Source organism: Embiotoca jacksoni, unplaced genomic scaffold, assembly GCF_022577435.1.
Source record: "Embiotoca jacksoni isolate LCO1_2020_lvr unplaced genomic scaffold, fEmbJac1.0.p SCAF_6, whole genome shotgun sequence".
NCBI lineage: Eukaryota > Metazoa > Chordata > Actinopteri > Embiotocidae > Embiotoca > Embiotoca jacksoni.
The window spans coordinates 15,611,733-15,629,043 of record NW_027185414.1 but is presented as its reverse complement, the minus strand read 5'-3'; the positions used below and the strand labels follow the sequence as shown (position 1 = coordinate 15,629,043).

At 39.7% G+C, this 17,311-nt stretch overlaps 1 protein-coding gene across 1 annotated transcript in view; it reads right to left on the bottom strand.

Moving 5' to 3' along the window:
* The window catches only part of galnt18b (UDP-N-acetyl-alpha-D-galactosamine:polypeptide N-acetylgalactosaminyltransferase 18b), a 75,224-nt gene extending 59,044 nt beyond the window's left edge, over window positions 1–16,180 (bottom strand). The window contains exon 1 of the mRNA XM_069174152.1: window positions 15,698–16,180. Within this exon, the coding sequence (XP_069030253.1) occupies window positions 15,698–15,935 (238 nt within the window). The 5' untranslated portion in view covers window positions 15,936–16,180. The remainder of the gene's footprint in view (window positions 1–15,697) is intronic.
* Between the last annotated feature and the right edge of the window lie 1,131 nt (window positions 16,181–17,311).

Below are 17,311 nucleotides of genomic sequence, written 5' to 3'. Positions count from 1 at the left end.
GCTCTAATTTACTCATTGACTTAACTGGATAAATAGCCTTCCCAAAGACTGTTCCTCAATTTCCCTTTTACACTTCTAATGAATTACTGAAATTAGATGTGTCAACTGTGATCATGGAGAAGCAGATCATTTAAATCACCTGGACTTGGGTGTGTTTTCAACTACAGGGCCAAATATAGTCAGGTTTCAACTGAAAACATGCACACTCATAGCACATGGTATAATACACCTCAATATGTTTAACAATCGCTAAGATACTGACAACAAGAATAACTTGATGTTTATCTCACAGGTGTGTCACATCTTTGTTCTCCAGTTCCAACTACACTGATGTGAAATGAGATAAGAAACGCTGCAGCTGGGAGATGAACTCTGCATTTTTTTTGTGTGCCTACATCACATTTACATCTTGTGTTATTGATTATCTTGTGTACAGTTTATGGAGGCCGAATCAAAAAAGTTTCAACTTGATGAGAGCTCCCACACTTACTTTTCAGTTCCGTCAATGTCCTTATTTGCTGTTTGTCCTTGCCTTTAATGGAGGCATTTGAAAAAGAGCCCTATGAGGTTTCTTTTTTTTTTTTTCTTCTCTCTCTCTGTGTGTGTGTGTGTGTGTGTGTGTGTGTGTTAACTGTCTTCTCTTGCCTCTGTTTTATAGCTTTCATGTTAAAATAATGACAGCATCTGGTAAGTTAGGAGCTGTTAGACGGACTAGTGGACTGAAGGTTCTGAATCCCAAAATTCTGTGGAAATTAAGCATTTAACAGGAAAAATATTTTCACAATACTGAATACTGAATGTTTTGAAGGTGACTGTGCTGGTACATTTAATGTGTGTAATTTAAAGTTTCTCAACAATAGTTGGTTGCTACACTTGTTCTGTTTTTGTGACTCAGGTGAGAGATCAATAAATCCGATGGTGCAGTGATTGGTTGGAGAAAAAAAAAGGCTCAGCTCTGTCAGGCCTTGATGACACTTGGTTGAGAACAACTTGACAACAATGCTCCACTATCAATGGATATGCTAACATCTGTATAACAATGCATTGCTGATTATTTGGTGAAGTAAGGAAAAGACAGGCCAGAAAAAAATACAAGATGTAAAACCCTGAGGAACTGTAAAGCATGGAGGACAAAATGATTGCTGCAGTGATTCAGCTCTTCTGGAGTCACGTTATTGACTGTAAAATACAAGAGTTACATTTTGTAAGAGCTGTTTGCAGTCTATACTCCATCGAAGTACACAAATTAGAGGTAAAACACAGGGAAAAATAAAACAGAGGTAAAAGGGAAATAAACTTCACACCAAATAAAATTAATTTTATGATCATAGATGTCATTAACTTCAGTCACATTAAACCCAACAGTCCAGATGGAAATATGAGCTGGCGTGCTCATTCATGAGGAAATTGAGAAAAATAGCCTCAGGCAGTCTTCTTTTGCAACACCAGCTGGCCAAATGCGCCGCACCTCTCACATCACCCGTTAAGGGTGAAGAAACAAGCTAAAGGCCAATAATGAGGCTTATCAAGCCTTTAGAGAGAAAAAAAAAAAAAAGGATGGCCAGTGATTTATAAACGAGTACGAACACCAACAATATCACATCAGTGGTAAATATGTTAGAAAGATGAGATCTTTTTCAGGGGAGGAAATAACTAACCGAGTCAAAGCTAAGGAGAAATTTGAATTCCTCCCATTTTTTTATAAAATAGAAACTATAATGACAGTGAGACTATTAACTGCATATAGTTTTTAACTTTTAAAATGGTGCTGCAATCCTGTCCAATTTTGCATCAAACTCCTTAAAATGCTTCAGAAAGTCTACAACAATGAGTCAAGGATCTAGGTGAGGAGTTTTGAGTGGTATTCATGTTTAAAGAGAAGCAGAAAGTCACTGTCTGAGAGCAAAAAAAGGTCAGGTCAGGAGCTCAACCGGGAATTTGGCATTTGCGGGGTTGTGCACAATGAATTTGTCCCCCAGGGTTAGATTGTCAACACCGAGTTCTGCTGAGACTTTGAGGAATCTGAAGAAAAAAATTCTGTGCAAATGACCTGAGGTGTGAAGGGATAGCACTTTGGTTCTCCAACATGACAACGTGTCTGCTCACAGCAAGTTGAAAACGCACAAGTTCCTTAACTTCAACAACACAACCGTTGCTCCCCACCAATGGATTTGACTCTCTGCAACTTCATTCTGTTCCCCAGAAATCATACACAAAATGTGATGAGCGCTCTCTGCTCAAGTTTCATGTCCATGGTGAAGTCACAAATGAGCCCACGGTCACAAAAACATGTGTATCTTGAGTGTTAATTTGGATCAAGCAATGTAATTTGGAAAATTTATCGCGAAGGCTACAGCTTCCCTGTGCTCTGTCCATTTGAAATCCATCTGAAAATAATCCCCTCATTATTTAGAAAGAAAGCCTCAAAAAGCTGTTTTTGGGGGCGTGTCTGTTTGATTGACAGGCCTGTGGTGCAGTCAGGTTACAGTTGTCGGTGGGTGAGACGTAGTATTGCCACATTTCCAATCAGATCAATTCAAATCCACCGCTCGCTCCGCCCCCAGCTCGTCCAAATATGGTCGCTTCCTGCTCCAAACCGCTCCGAATTAGTAGGATGGTGCCGGACAAAATCCAAACAGGAGGCTTCACTATGGCTGTTCACAAACTGGTCACGACCGAAGCCAACTATGTAGGAGGCCCTATTGTTGTAGAAAAATAAAGTCAAAGTTTCTACTATTTGTACTTAGCTACTACATAAATGTTTAAGTCAAAACAAACCAAGAATTTCCGATTCATTTGCTTTTAGGAAATAATTTTAGTTTGACTTAAAATGCAGAGTATTTGTATGATGGAATACATCAAAGAGTACATCCTGCCTCCACTGTCTTTACAACGAAGAAAGGGCTGCTACATTATTTGTCTGTTTGCAGCTTCAGCCGAGGAATGGACAGACAAGCTGTTTTAACGTACCACCCAAAATGAAACCACCATCCAACAGTAACTGTTCTGCCCAGGAGCCCCTTCAGTGTTTCAGCTTGTTGAGCCAGTGATCGCTGGGAAGTCTGGTGAGTCCATGTGTTGAACCTGAGGCTGCTGATTCAGAGGAACTGCCAAAGCGAGATCTAAGTAAAGAAATATGCAGGTTTGGTTGCTTTGTGTTTTAGTTCTGTAATCGCAATGGAGCAGATGTGCTCCAACGTTTCACCCATTACTTTGAAAAAAGCTTTACATCCTGCTCTGTACTCCCACTATCACCAGTCATGACTCTGCTACTGAACGTATAGGTTGAACATTAATTCCAACCATAATACAATGGTATATATAATTAGCTCCAAAACTCAGTGCTTTGTTGGAAAAAGTGAAACAGCCGAGTCCTTATCACCGTATAGCAGACACCCCACAAAAGCACATGACAGGGGAGTTTTTGCACCGAGTTGGTTTGTACCTCAGGCCAGGCAGACTTCATGGCTGCCGGCTGGTTGCTGATGGCAGTCACTGGCCTTTCTAGCAGACTGGCAAAACTCTGCCTGATGGCTGAATCCCCCAATCATGTTGTGTCAGAGGATCCAAAAGCTTTTAGAGAGCTGTCTCAAAAAAAGGTGGACAACGAAGGAAAGTTATTCACAAAAGTCATAATAACCTGAGTCAAGGTAAAGTTTATTTTTCATTTTCTTAAAAAATAAAAATGCACCACAGCTTCTTATTACAAGAGACAAGCTGACCCGTGACCACATGTTGCAGGACAAAATACACAACCCTTCCACTTAACATGTCTAGCAGCAGCCGGTGTACAAACCTTCAGAGGAGTACAGATGGTAACTAAGGGTGTTGTAAAAAATATATTTCTGGAGCTGTGATGCACCAACTGTTGTTCTCTGTGTACAACTCAGCTGAGACATCCCCATGCAAATACAAACCAAGTTCTGAGTATTATCTGTTGGAAGAATATGTAATGACTTCATTTCTGCACCGAATTACCTCCTTAAAAAGGATTGCATCTATTTTTATGCCAAGCATTTGCATTCAAGAGGCATTTGTGAATATTTGATGGCTTGCACTGGCACCAGGAAGAGGCTCAGACATGCAGGGGATGTCAGTGGAGTGCTTTAGGCATCCACTGCTTCTTCATGTGACCAAAATCTCTTGTGTGCTCATAGTTGTGTTGATTTAATACAAATAGGAGCATATGTGTTCTTTTTTTTCTTTTTTTTGTAGTCTTTTAATTAATTATGTCCTCTGGAAGTTAACGAGTCTGATCATCAGTTGAAGACCTGCCGGCGGAGGTTCTTCAAGTAAAGCAGTCATTTTTGGCTTTTTTTTCTGTATTTCAAGATCTCTGGTTATTTTACACACAGACAATAAAGCCCCTGAGGATGTGGTAACAGAGCCTTGTTAACCTGGCTTTCTAAAGCCGCCGCACCGCGCTAAAGTAGCGAGCCAGGGTGTCACAGGACGTAGACCATGCACCGGCCTCCATGGGCACTGTAGTGCCAAGTCCGTCAGGCCTCAGAGCACACTGCTAGGAGTCTGTAGCTTAGGTTTAGTTGGTGGGAGACTGAGGGTTGATGGGTTGGGAGTGAGGTCTAGACTGGGGGATGTTTTTGACCTCCCTAGTTCCCGCTGGCGGTAGCCTCAACCAGGGGAGGTCTGCAGGCACTGACAAGGGCAATGAGAGGCCCAGGTGGCAGTGGACTTGTGTGCCTACGTGGAAGCCACTGAGAGAGCGACAGAGGGAGACAATTTGTTGTGTGGTGCCAAAAGCAGATCGGGTGAGAGACCCTATTGAATTAAGAAACAAAAAAGAGTGCACTGAGGATTTTCTGGTGACAGATATCTATATGGAAGACAAGGAAAAAATATCATGATGAACACCCAAACCCGCATCAACTGAAATTCAGAATTACGAGTCGGGTGCAGCCCTACTTTCCATTTGTCACTATTTTCTTTTTCTTTTATTATATTCATAAAATGTGAGATTGCTCATCTGTAGTTTTTGGGAAGGGGGAGTAAACAAGCTTTTGTTTAAGTCACAATTATTTATATTTCCATTGATGTAGGTAAAACTGTATGTACACTGTATCTGAATGGCTGTTTGTGAATGGCAGAACTAAACCTGAGGGGATACACATATGTCATGTGAATGTGGTGATTTAAGGAAAATGTTCTTTTTAGAGTGACAGAAAAACCAATGTAGCATTCAGTTGAGCGGCTTAAAAAAGATTATACTATGCAAAGAGTACTAGAAAAAGACAATTCATTGCATTTATGATTAAAGTAATCTGGTTGTAACAATTACACTAAACCTCCAAACTAAAGATTAGTTTCATTAGTGACTGGTCTGGCAAATACTTTACAGATTAATCTCTTGTTTGTCTGGTTAGAAAATGTTAAAAAAAAACTTTAAAATGCCAGACACAAGTAAACAGAGCCAATAATGATTCCTATAAAATGCTTTTTTTTTCTTTTCTTTTTTTTAAATCAAACAATGCTTCAAATGCAGATGTTGCTGCTAAGAAGCTACAAACTCTACAACGTGAATACTTCACACACATCTTTAACCCAAAAGCACAGAAGTTCCGGCCAATCACCACAGTTTAAAGGTGGACACCCAAAATTTGTGTCACCAATTCAGTATCTGCCTAAATATGAAATATGGTCACAATCTCCTTTTCTGTTCCCGAGTTATGGCGTTGAATAATGTTCAGAATTTTTTTTTTTGCAGAACATTGTGATGTCAGAGAAGTTAATATATCATTTTATCCAATAAAGATATTTATATAAGTTTAGTCATAATTCACGTATAAATTCTTAAATTATGGCCACAAAACTGTTCTGTGAGTCACAGTGACCTTTGACCACCAAAATCTAATCAGTTTATATTTCAGTCTAAGTGAATGTTTGTGCCAAATTTGAAGAAATGGCCTTATTGCATTCATTAGAATGGGCCTGATAGAGGAGACAGACATGAGGTCACTGTGTCCTTGAACTTTGACCTCTGCCGGCTAGGAAGTGTAAAGATAAATCTACATGACCATTTTTTTTATGTCATCACTATAGCTGTTGTTCTCTGGATTTGTCCAGTGCCACACTTTGTTGCAGCTAACTACAGTTCCAGATTTGTATGTATCAGTGGTGGATTAATGATGATTGAAGGTTGAGAAAATGTATTTTGATGGAAGATCTCAATTATAGTTAGCTATGATTAATCTCATTTCGAGGCCACAGTAATTCACTTCTGTCTTGTCGAGTCTCACCCTGTAATCCATTTCCACCTTCCCCATCATAGCCTCACATCAGCAACAGCTGACCCAACAAAGATGAATAGAATGCTGACAGCTGAAGAGCACTCTCTGGTACACAGAAAGATCTCCTCGGCAGAAGAAAATGCAGCTTCAATCTAACGCCTGAAAAACGTTGCTTCTTCTGACACAACTCCCTCGGTCAGATTAAAGAATCAAATGTATTTATCATAAATATAAGTTGATGTGCGAGCAGACTGGTTTTGTGTACTGACTGCACACATGAACTGCACATTATACATTTGCTATGCAGGCTGACACTGCATGCGGGTCCACATGGTTCATGAAAGTAAATCCAAGCAGCTGTCAGCTGGGTGATGGTCTGTGAACACAAACAGCCTGACAGACACTGATGCACCAGCAGCACACAACAGTCTCCTTCTCAATCTGTCCTGCTTTATGTGTCGAGATTAATCAGTTTTAAACTAAATTTATCATCATCTATTATACTTATACATTTAATTAGTGTTTTTTTTTTTTTTTTTTAAAGTGCTTGCCTTTGCATTGTTACAAACTCAACGAGCTTGATGTGCGGGGGTCACATTCCCAGGAAAAATCTACAGCGGAGTTAACCACAAAGTTTACATGGTTGCTCCGCCAGAGAAGGTGGACGGAGCTAACAACACATGCTCACTCTTCAACTGCCAACTCTGGGAAGTGAAGTTCAAAAACACAGCTGCAATTACAGCTTATCGCCACAGGTTCTGCCAAGAGAAAAAAAAACAGAGGTCTTCGAGATACTGACTTTCAACAAAAATGCCAAACATGACCTCGTAGAAGCCTCGAAAATATAAGGACTTACTGTTTTTTTCTCATTCAATAGTAAACTGAACTTGAACTTTAACAAAATAATTATATTCATTGATATTATCTAATTAACCTGCAGATTAATTTATAATTAAAATAATTGCTAGCTGCAGTCCGAATTGCATGTAACTGCTGATGTAGATGGCAAAATATGAGCCGTTGTGTATGAAGTGACATAACTTAACATAATAATGGGAAATAAATTTGGATATGGTTGGCAATAAGGTGCATTTTTTTTTTCCTATTAGTTGCCTTTATTAGTCCTAAACCTTTTATTTTGAATAAGATATTTGTTGGTGAGCTCACTTATTTAAAACACTGATGAATATTAAATAGAATTTGACACAAACTTATATATATATATAAATATATATATACGATTCATATATATATATATATATATATACAGTACATACATGAATTGTATTATCCTATAGCCTCACCCAAAAAAATATAAAACGTGGATTTTATTAATGTTGAAAATGTGGTCTGACAGATTAGATCATACAATGAGAATCAGAGGTCTGAAGTCAGAACAGAGGCACCACAGTGCTCTGCTGCTTGAGAAAAGGACTCTTGTTTATACAGTAGACGAAAACATTTTGCACATAATGGCATGAGCCTGTTCAAACCAAAGCACACCTCATCTCACTTATGCCATTAATTATGAAAAAGTGCAGAGGAGTGATAAAAAAACAGACTGCTCGCAAATCTTGAAAGCAACCAAACACTTCAGTCTGTTCTTTACTGCTGCTGCCTTCACTGAAGCACAGTGGTTTTACAGCATGGAGGTGTAAAGACATTACAGAGGATTAGAAGATAACTATGAGGAAAAACTTAGTTGGTGCATTTTTTGTTTTAAATACTTAGAAGCATTGATTTATGTCCTCGAGCTTCATCACCTCATGTCTAACCAATGTGTAGCCAGGACCCAAATTCTGTCTGAGTGGTTTGAGTCGCCAAAACATAACCGTGAAACAGGTAATGATTTAGCAGTGGGTTGACTGTTAATATAAGCAGAAACACTCACTATGAAATTTTGCTTTTGCAGATGCTACAATACAAATATTTATTTGTGATTAAAAAAAACTGTCATTGCAGCCTTATGTTTCCCGAAAAACACACTGCATTTAAAAATGCTAATTTTATATGGATGTAATTTTATGATTCCAGTTTTGGGAGTGATAATGATCTTTCTTAGTAAAGCCACTGAAGGGAAGCTCATGTTGCTCCACGTCCACTGAACATAGACAGTAACTTCCCTGGCTACGTCTCCACCTATAAGACTGGGATTGTTTGGCTGACTTTCTGTTGCATGCTGATCAAAAATAGTTTGATGCAGCTGTGATTTTATCCTGAGATAATTTATTGTGTTTCTTTAACAGACTCCATGCAAGGAAGTTCTTATCAATACATCATAGTATATCATTGTAGGGAGATAAATGACTTGGGCTATCATGTAAATGTCATTCAGTCACAGCTAAACCATATTTCCAGCTGACTGACGAGGGTTAATTTCATATTTTTGTTGTAACTTGAGGAACTCAATGATTAAAAAAAAAAAAAAAACTACACTGAGAACATTTACAATAGTGAACTGATCAATTTAGTGTGAATTGTCACGGGAGGACTCTTGTAAGAGGGTCTTCTTTGTCTATTTTAGTCTCTTCATGATGATTTAGCCTTCTGGAGTAAAAAATAATTAATTGCTTTCATTACTAAACACTCTCCAGTGGATTTATAGCCCTGTATTTCAATAACTTATTGGAATTACAACCCAGAATATTCCCTCGTTTTATATTCCCAGTCCTTACCCCAGACTCTCACACTGTCTGCAGCCCTGCCTACAGGCTGCAAACAGCAAGCGCTGACAGATGAATCAGACGTCATAAATCTACAGCAGAATGTTTACGGCCACAGTTTCATTACTATATGAAGAACAGTGAAGCTTTGTGCAGTCTGGTAAAGTTGTACAGTAAATTCTCTGTACTTTTTCAACAGATGCAACGTATAAAAAAAAACTTTTCGGGGCTTCGGCTATTATGAGCATGAAAATGTCTTTGGGGGTCCAGCATCATGACACACATGGAGCAGAGGGAAGCTACTTTAGAGATACTTACCTTAATGGGCAAGGATTCCAAGTTATGTTGCTTGATCAACATTGGTGATATATAATTGCTGACTTTTTACCATTTACTATTTTTATGTATGTGCAGTTATCTGAGCACACCTACGATTTCACTATAGACTTGAGCAGAGTGCACGTCATCTTGTGTGAAACTCGAGAAATTGGCACTGAAACCCTTGAAATGTTTGTGAAGCATTTCTGTTCTGTGGTGTGATGGCACTTGGTTTCTCCAACATGACAATGTGTCAGCTCAGTGCTTTGAAAACGTGAAAGATTCTCGCCTGCAACAACATATCCGTAGCTCCCTACCAGCTGGATTTGGATTCCTGTGGCTTCTATCAAATTCCCCAAAAATTTGACACAAAATAAATTGTGCACTCTCAGCTTAAGTTTCAACACCAAGATGAAATTGCAAATGTACACATCCCTGGTCACAAAACTGTGCTTGCCAAAGCTGCTGATATTGCCAAGCTGTGTAACTTGGAATATTTACTCACAAAGGTTATAGCCTCCTCTCGCTCCGTGCACATCTCTGTACTACACTCTGTACATGTGGAACAAGAGCAGTCTCTGAGCTTTTAGTTCACTCCTCATAGTTTGTCTACTATATAAACCAGTGACGGTAAAATACCTCATTCAGCAGAAATCTAAATTCTATAATAAACAAATTTAAGGGATCCTTTAAAATGTTTGATGTTATATGGTATAAAAATGAATATCAGATGATGTACTGACTTCAAGCGTAGTTCCAACATGGCAACGTTTGCCTGTCGGTTAGTCCATCACTTTGCTCTAAACTGAAATATATCAGGAACTACTGGATGTATTTTAATCACGTTTTGCTCTCCATCATCACATTAATTTGTCCAATACTTTGGTTTCAGACCAAATAGCAACTGCAAGTAATCTGGAAATGCTTATTTGATATCTATATTTTTTGGGTTGGTGTATGACTAAAGATATTAGTGAACTGCAGCTCAACGACTTGTCATGGCAACATATTTTTTTTATCTTAAGATACTTTTGGATTTTTCTGCTCAACAGCCTTTCCAGCCAGTCCGAACCTGTCCCTTCCTTTCAGGCGCTGCCGCCTCTATCCATCCAGCAGCAGTCCTCAGCTGTGCCTCACCTGCCAGCAGCTGCCTCAAATTCACCTTAATCAACCACTCAGTTTATGTCCACTAACATCAACCTGCTGCCTGACTGTAGTGCGCCCCTATAGACAAAAGATCAAAATAATGAAGTAGAGAAGAAGGGCTTCCCTGGCTTTAGTTTTGACAAATATTTCCTGGCAACACAACACGTGAGCAGCCGTACGTGATGATCATCTTTTACATTTGAAAACAAAATTGATGGAAAAATAATGAACTCATCATACTTGTCGAATGTTTGTCTATCTGTTGCACAACATGTTCTTATTGTCTCAGACAGGACATGTTCTCAGACACGACGTCTCCGTGTCTGGATCCTGTGACCTACAACCTCACTCAGTACTATCTGTCCACAGCATGATCTAATTTTACGATGTCCATATGTCCTTATCTTGTGACCTACAACTGAACTCAGATGTAAAGGAAATGGGGATGGATGTCAACTGCTTGTCACACTGTATAAAAGCTGCCCAACGGAGGAGAGACGCCGAGCAATGCTGGACATCTTTCTTTGAGTGTACATGTATTTGCTCCTTTTTGCAAGAATAAATGTCTGATGTGTTTGATTTTGAATCCAGCCTCTGAGTAATTTTTCTAACAAAAATAAACATCACAACCTCTCAATATGTTGAACATCAGGCCACATCTGTAAGGAAAAAGGCTGCATTTTACCCCCTCACCATGGCAACAGTATTTGTGTGGTTAGTTGCACCGTTCACCTGCGGAAGAAATGAGCTCTGAGTTGGCAAATGAACATCTGTTTCAGAAGAAGTTACATGAAACATTTTTAACAGCCTTATAATCACTGAATTTCAGCAGGTCTCTGCAAATGACCATCATTTTAAAAAGAGAGATTTCCACATTTCTGCAGTGAAAAAGATATTTGAGTCAGTATAATGATTGTGGCTTTTTAAATTGTTCTGCATTTAATGTATTTTTCATACCTTTATACTCATTCAGGCATTTTTATATCTACTAGTGTGTTATGTTATATTATCATCTATTATTTTTAGTAAATAGAAAAACAAACTGTTTATTCTGTAACAAACAAGGTGCCTTCTTCAAAAACTGCATGAGAATGAATCTTTTGACTGTTTTTCCCGTTTAAGGCCTGAGAGTCCGGAAGTATGTGTGAGTGTAACTTGTACTTTCCATAGCTGCATACCATAGCCTGCACAAGCATGCACACAAACACCTGCACACATGCATGTGGACGAACACGCTCATGCACTTCTCTTAGTTTTCACCCTCACTCATTCATTCCAACGCTGCACTCATTGTCACCCTGGATAACTACGTCAGATAAATAGCCAACTACAAGTGTCCTCTGAAACGGTGATTTACTGAGCTCGTCAATTGACTTAACGGGTGGATTTGCTTGAAGCCATCATAGGAGCTATCACGATCATTTGCAGCTAAATCAGCAGCACATTAATGACTAACTCTCATAGGCCTTCATGTCCATTTAATCAGACAACACACTTGTAATACACATCCTCAGAGGTCGAACGCAGCGATGAAACAAGCCGGCTTTGACTAAACACCACCCGAATGAAACATCATGACAACAGCATGTCTGCCACGGCGAACATCGTAACAATATAAACCCTGCACGGATAATATCATTATAATCAGAATTCCACATAAAGTTTTGATATTTTTTAGCTTTGAGACTGCACTGACTCACTTTTCTAACAGAAACAGAGACATCAGCAGTATTCAATTCATAAAGCTGCTATCACTAATTGATTAATTGACAAGTTGTTTGAAAGAAATGTATCTGCAATTATTTTGGTAATTGATTAATTGCTTCTAAATTATGACAGCTGAATTCCTTTGTTATATATGACAGTAGACCATGAATCTTTAGGTTTTGGACTGTTAGTTGAAAAAATAACAAATTATCAGACGTCACTTTGGACTCTGGGAAACTAGAGGGGAGGGGGGGCACTGTAAAAAACAATCAAGATAATATGTGGAATTTTTATAATATATACACTGATAAAGAAATATATAAAAAGTATGTCAACATATGCACAGAGACAAAGCTGTACAGTAGCACAGAAGACATTTTGAAGAATAACCTGGTGTTCTGTAAACTGTAACAAGTGCACTAACATCCAGCTGCAACATTTGTCCCTGCTTTTTTGGTTTTGGTTGGATGAAGCAGGAGAGAGCAGCAAAGAGCCCTCATGGTGGGCATGTGTGAACCTGCTCGGTCGAGCTATCCAATAAATTCCCCTCGGCTGACTGTACTTAATACAAGACAAGAGTTCAGGCGGTTTACGTGCTGTTGCCATGCTGCTTTGTGCTGGTAACAGGCCACTTCACGACTTGGTTACACCAGTGAAATGTTTCTGTCTCATCCCCGAGTGTGAAGCTGACACCAGAGACATCTCTGTCGACTGTCCACAGCGAGTCGGCTGCAGCAAATGTTTCATTCTCACATGCAGTAATGCTCTCCGGTGTGGGAGCTCATGTTGGCCTCCAGTGCACTAAAACTAAGTGCACGTGCAATTCGTAGCTGTGTGAATAGTGGACGAGGTCGCTCTAAGTGTACACAAGTCACAATATTAAACTAAAGAATGCATGAGACAGAACATACAATTTCTGCACTTATCTCACATCATGATACAGGAAGTGAATGTATTTTTAGAGCTGTCAAAAGTGCACTAATGACTCTCTGGCTCTTCACTGACTGAGGATGCTGTCGGCACCCCTTACAGACTCAGATTATGAGTCTACATTAGCAGCGAACCCATTCAAAGCAATTATCAAGGAAATCCACACTATGTTTTGTACTTAAAATGACAGGTCATTTTGATGTAACATGTTTTTATTGCTGCAAATGTGCACTGATATGTCATCAACGGTCTCCTCCAGCATTAGCCCCAACAGTTTCTGTTGTCTGCAGCGGCACTGTGCTCCCAAACTCTAAAAATGACAAGCACGGAGACTTATTGTTGCTATTAATGTGATCTCTGTCAGGTCCCTGCAGTTTATGTCAGGGGCCTGGAAACAGGTTCACAGACTGAAATGAGTACAAACTCCCAAAGCAGCCAATAATGATGCTGGCTGGCTGACTGTGCGAAAGCCTGAGAGAGAGAATGGGTGCAGAAGAAGTGAAAATGTTTGATATGCATGGCATTATTAAAACTAATTACAGAATGACTGACCTAGTTTTAACACTAGCGTAAAAACAATGAGGCACGGACAGTTTTTAAAGGAGGAGGTTTCACATTTGGGAAACACGCTTTACCCTCTTACTGCCCATGAGTTAGAAGAGAAGACTGATACCAAACTAATGTCCATATGGTGAATACTGTATGAAGCTACAGCCAGCAGCCAGTCACCTTAGCATTAGGAACTTAAGAAACAGCAAGGCTCTGTCCAAAGGTTAAAAAAAGAAAAGAAAGAAAATGACCTACCACCACCTCTAAAGCTCAGTAATGAATATGATGTATCTTGTTTGTTTAATTCATACAAAAGCCAAAGTCGAAAAACATGAAGTTGTGGTTTACGGAGGGTTATGTGTGGACACTATTTCATGGTGCGGGTGCAGAAAATTCGGAGATATGACATGTTAATTAGTGCGCCTCAGAGGTACCGCAGGCACACTTTTATTATAATTATATGTTTTACCTTTGGACAGAGCCAGCTGAGTTGTTTCCTTGTTTCCACTCCTTTCTGCTGAGCAGCTGCTGGCTTTAGCTTCATATTCACCAAACAGAAAGGAGGTGAGTCTCATCATCTGATGTAATGCATTTAAAGTGAATAAGCACATTTCCCCAAATGTCAAACTGCACCTTAAAACTGGAAGAAAGTCCTAGTACTGCGATTTAGATTGTGTGGTCCATCTGTCAAATAAGTAGCTTAAAATGAAGAACCATTGATTATAAAGACCAGAGCTTCTTCTGTACAAGCAGTTATGTTTATGAGTAATCTTATTAACTTTCATTTCAGAGAATAAATGACGAAAATCACTGAAGTCACCTCGTAGACCAAGCTGATTTTTTTTAACGCAAATCTAGCATGAAATTATCGTCTCTGTCAGAGTAACAGAAGCAGCTGAATCGTGCTGTGGAGGTAAGTCACTGGGGGCACCTCAACAAAGCTCCACCCTGCAGCTTGATGCCTGTGGGTGCCAAGCTGAAATGGAGACCTGCCTCTAGGAAGAATGTTTACCCAAGCTTAGCATAGAGCTGCTCAAAGGAGCCTGAGTAGATTTCTGTCTGCATTTCACTTCTGCACCAGCTTTGTGCCATTTCAAATTGAGACCTGCCCAAAATGAGCCACCTCCTCCCTCCCATGTGATGACAAGAATAGCTCTTTTAAAGTCACAGCCTGGAGAAATTATCAAGCGGTAAGTAACTGTACACCAGCAAGGAATTTGCACAAAAAGGATTCCTGACATTTCTAAAAGTATAAGAAAAAGTTGAAGTGGAACAGTGTTTAGGGAGTAGGGAATTACTTTTTAACGGTTTAATTAATAAAAACCAGTCCATTCAGATGAGGCAACCAAGGAAGGAATGAAAAGAATAGATCAGAACATTATCTTTCTCACACACAATCAAACTCACTGCAGCTGGAAAAGAAATACTGTGATGTGTTTCTATTAAAATTCAGATTTGTTTTCTATTGCCTGCACTAAACAATGAATAAGACGTTGGCTCTCAAAAGGGAATACATAATGTTGTGTCACAGTACATTTTCAGGTGAATAAAGGTTAAAGTCATATCAGTTTTGCGTTGTGCACTTTTCTACCGAATAAGCAGCTCATTTCAGCAAAACCAACATCCAAATTGACCCTAATATAGAAACATGGATTTAACATCATGAATGAATGAGGCATCAGGAGAGAAATGTTGATCAGATTTCTTTCCATTTTATCTTTTTAATGACAGAATTTCAATTAAATACTCAAATATTGGAGCCTAGGTAATTATTCAGCTCTTTTATAAGTAGTGCCGTTCTCATTTACGTGTATATTACAGTAGGTTACAGCCTCAGTGTGTTGATCCTTAGGGGACACGCAGCTTTTCTTACTGTGCTTTGTCCTCAATCACATACTCCAGTTAACCTGATCTTCAACAGACAAGAGAAGTTCCTGCTGTATCCATTTCCAAAAACAGGCAATGCAAACTACACCAGCACGTCGCAGTACCATACACCTTGAGAGCACACGTTGCTGTAAAAAGTAAAAGGTATTAGCCCACTGAAACTTTCTCATGGTGGCGCACAGATACCAGTGTGTGTGTGTGTCAGCAGTGAGTGCAGTTTTCTTCCAGCAGTAAGTTCAAATAAGTCTTTACCTTGTATGTGCCGGTTGACCACATTCTCCAGCCGATCAAGCCTCTCCATGATCCGGAGAGTATCCCCTCTTTTGTCACCCTCTAACTTTCTCTCCGGTAGAGGCATTGGCACCTTGATGTAAATATTGGCGATGTAGTTAGTAACCCATCCGACATAGAGCAAGCAAACAATGTTGGTCATGCCGCTCAGGATCACGCATGTGGACACCAAAGTTTTGGTTCTCCTGGTGCAAGCCATCCCAACATCCCTCCATACAGCCTGCAGTATCCCGTTAAACCGGAGAACGGGGCGACAGTCGCCCGCAAAAAAAACCTGGAAAAATGAAGTTATTTCCAGAGACTGTGCAGCAATGCAATATCCGAGACGCAGAGCATTTACTTCAAAAGTGCCGTGACTTTTTAGTCGATGCTAAAACACGGACTAATGTCAAATATCTACAGGTGAAGACTCCCTCTCTCGTTCCATTGTAAACCTCCGTCAGCTCCAACTGCATGTGAGGATTAAGGAAACAGGAGAGACACCGAGCATCCTGCTGCAGCCAATGGGAGGGATGGTGAGAACTGACAGCCTCCCCGCTGCATGCGTCCCCGCTGCGCACTGATTCGCTATGAAAGTGGATCTGACCGGACTATTTCTATAGTTCAGGACAAAGTATCGCAGCCTGTTTCTGTTTAAACGGCGAGATATTTGCGCCACGCCAACATTACGCTGCGTATTTGTGTGCGTACTTGATTTCTTTCCTTTAGGGAATCCAGCTGAATCTCTGACAGCTGTTGGTTATGTTTTTTTGTCCCATTCATGAGTAGAGGACACTTTCGAGCGATGAAATCTCTTTTTAACGAACTACCTGCTGCAATACTGGGTCAAACCACGAGATAGAGACAACGTGTCTCCATGAGAAATCGAGGCGTGGGGTCATTTTATAGGTTTGGCTTTGGTAGACCTCAGGATGCAGTCATCTCACATGCTGCCTTAATCACACCAGAGCAGACGGAGATACCAGACAACTCGGCAAAGAAGGTCATTTCTACTAAGCTGTAAGTTCTGGTTAACTTAAACATCTACACTTTTGATGCATGTTATATTGTTATTGCCTTTGTGTATTAGGTTCACTTTTCATATAGCATATGGTGATGACGGGCCTTTTACAGGAGCACTTTTCTTAATGGTTTTGGTCTCACCTTGTGTCATTTTTGCAGCAGAAGAGAATAGAGCTCATTTATTGACACGAAGCTCAAACAAGAAGCTTAAAATGTGGCCTGTGTGTAGATGATTTTTCACATGTTCGCTCTCATAATATCACTAATTCTCTGCAGGAGTGTAATATGTTTGGTGCACTTATGCAAGTGGTTAAGTTATTTTCTTTATCTGTGTATCCAATTCTTGTTAACCTGTTATGTATTTTTCCTCTGTAAGAAGATCAAATCTATTTATATTGTAGTGTGTTGGGATAGGTAATGGGGTTTTCTCAGAATGCTCTGAATTAATGTGTTAATGTTTCGCATTCGGCACCACAAGTGACGTAAATTGGGCATTATTGTAATGCCCTGGGCATCTCATTAGTTTTCTTAAACTGGAGATCTACATGAACAAGGAAACCTCAGTGTTTGACT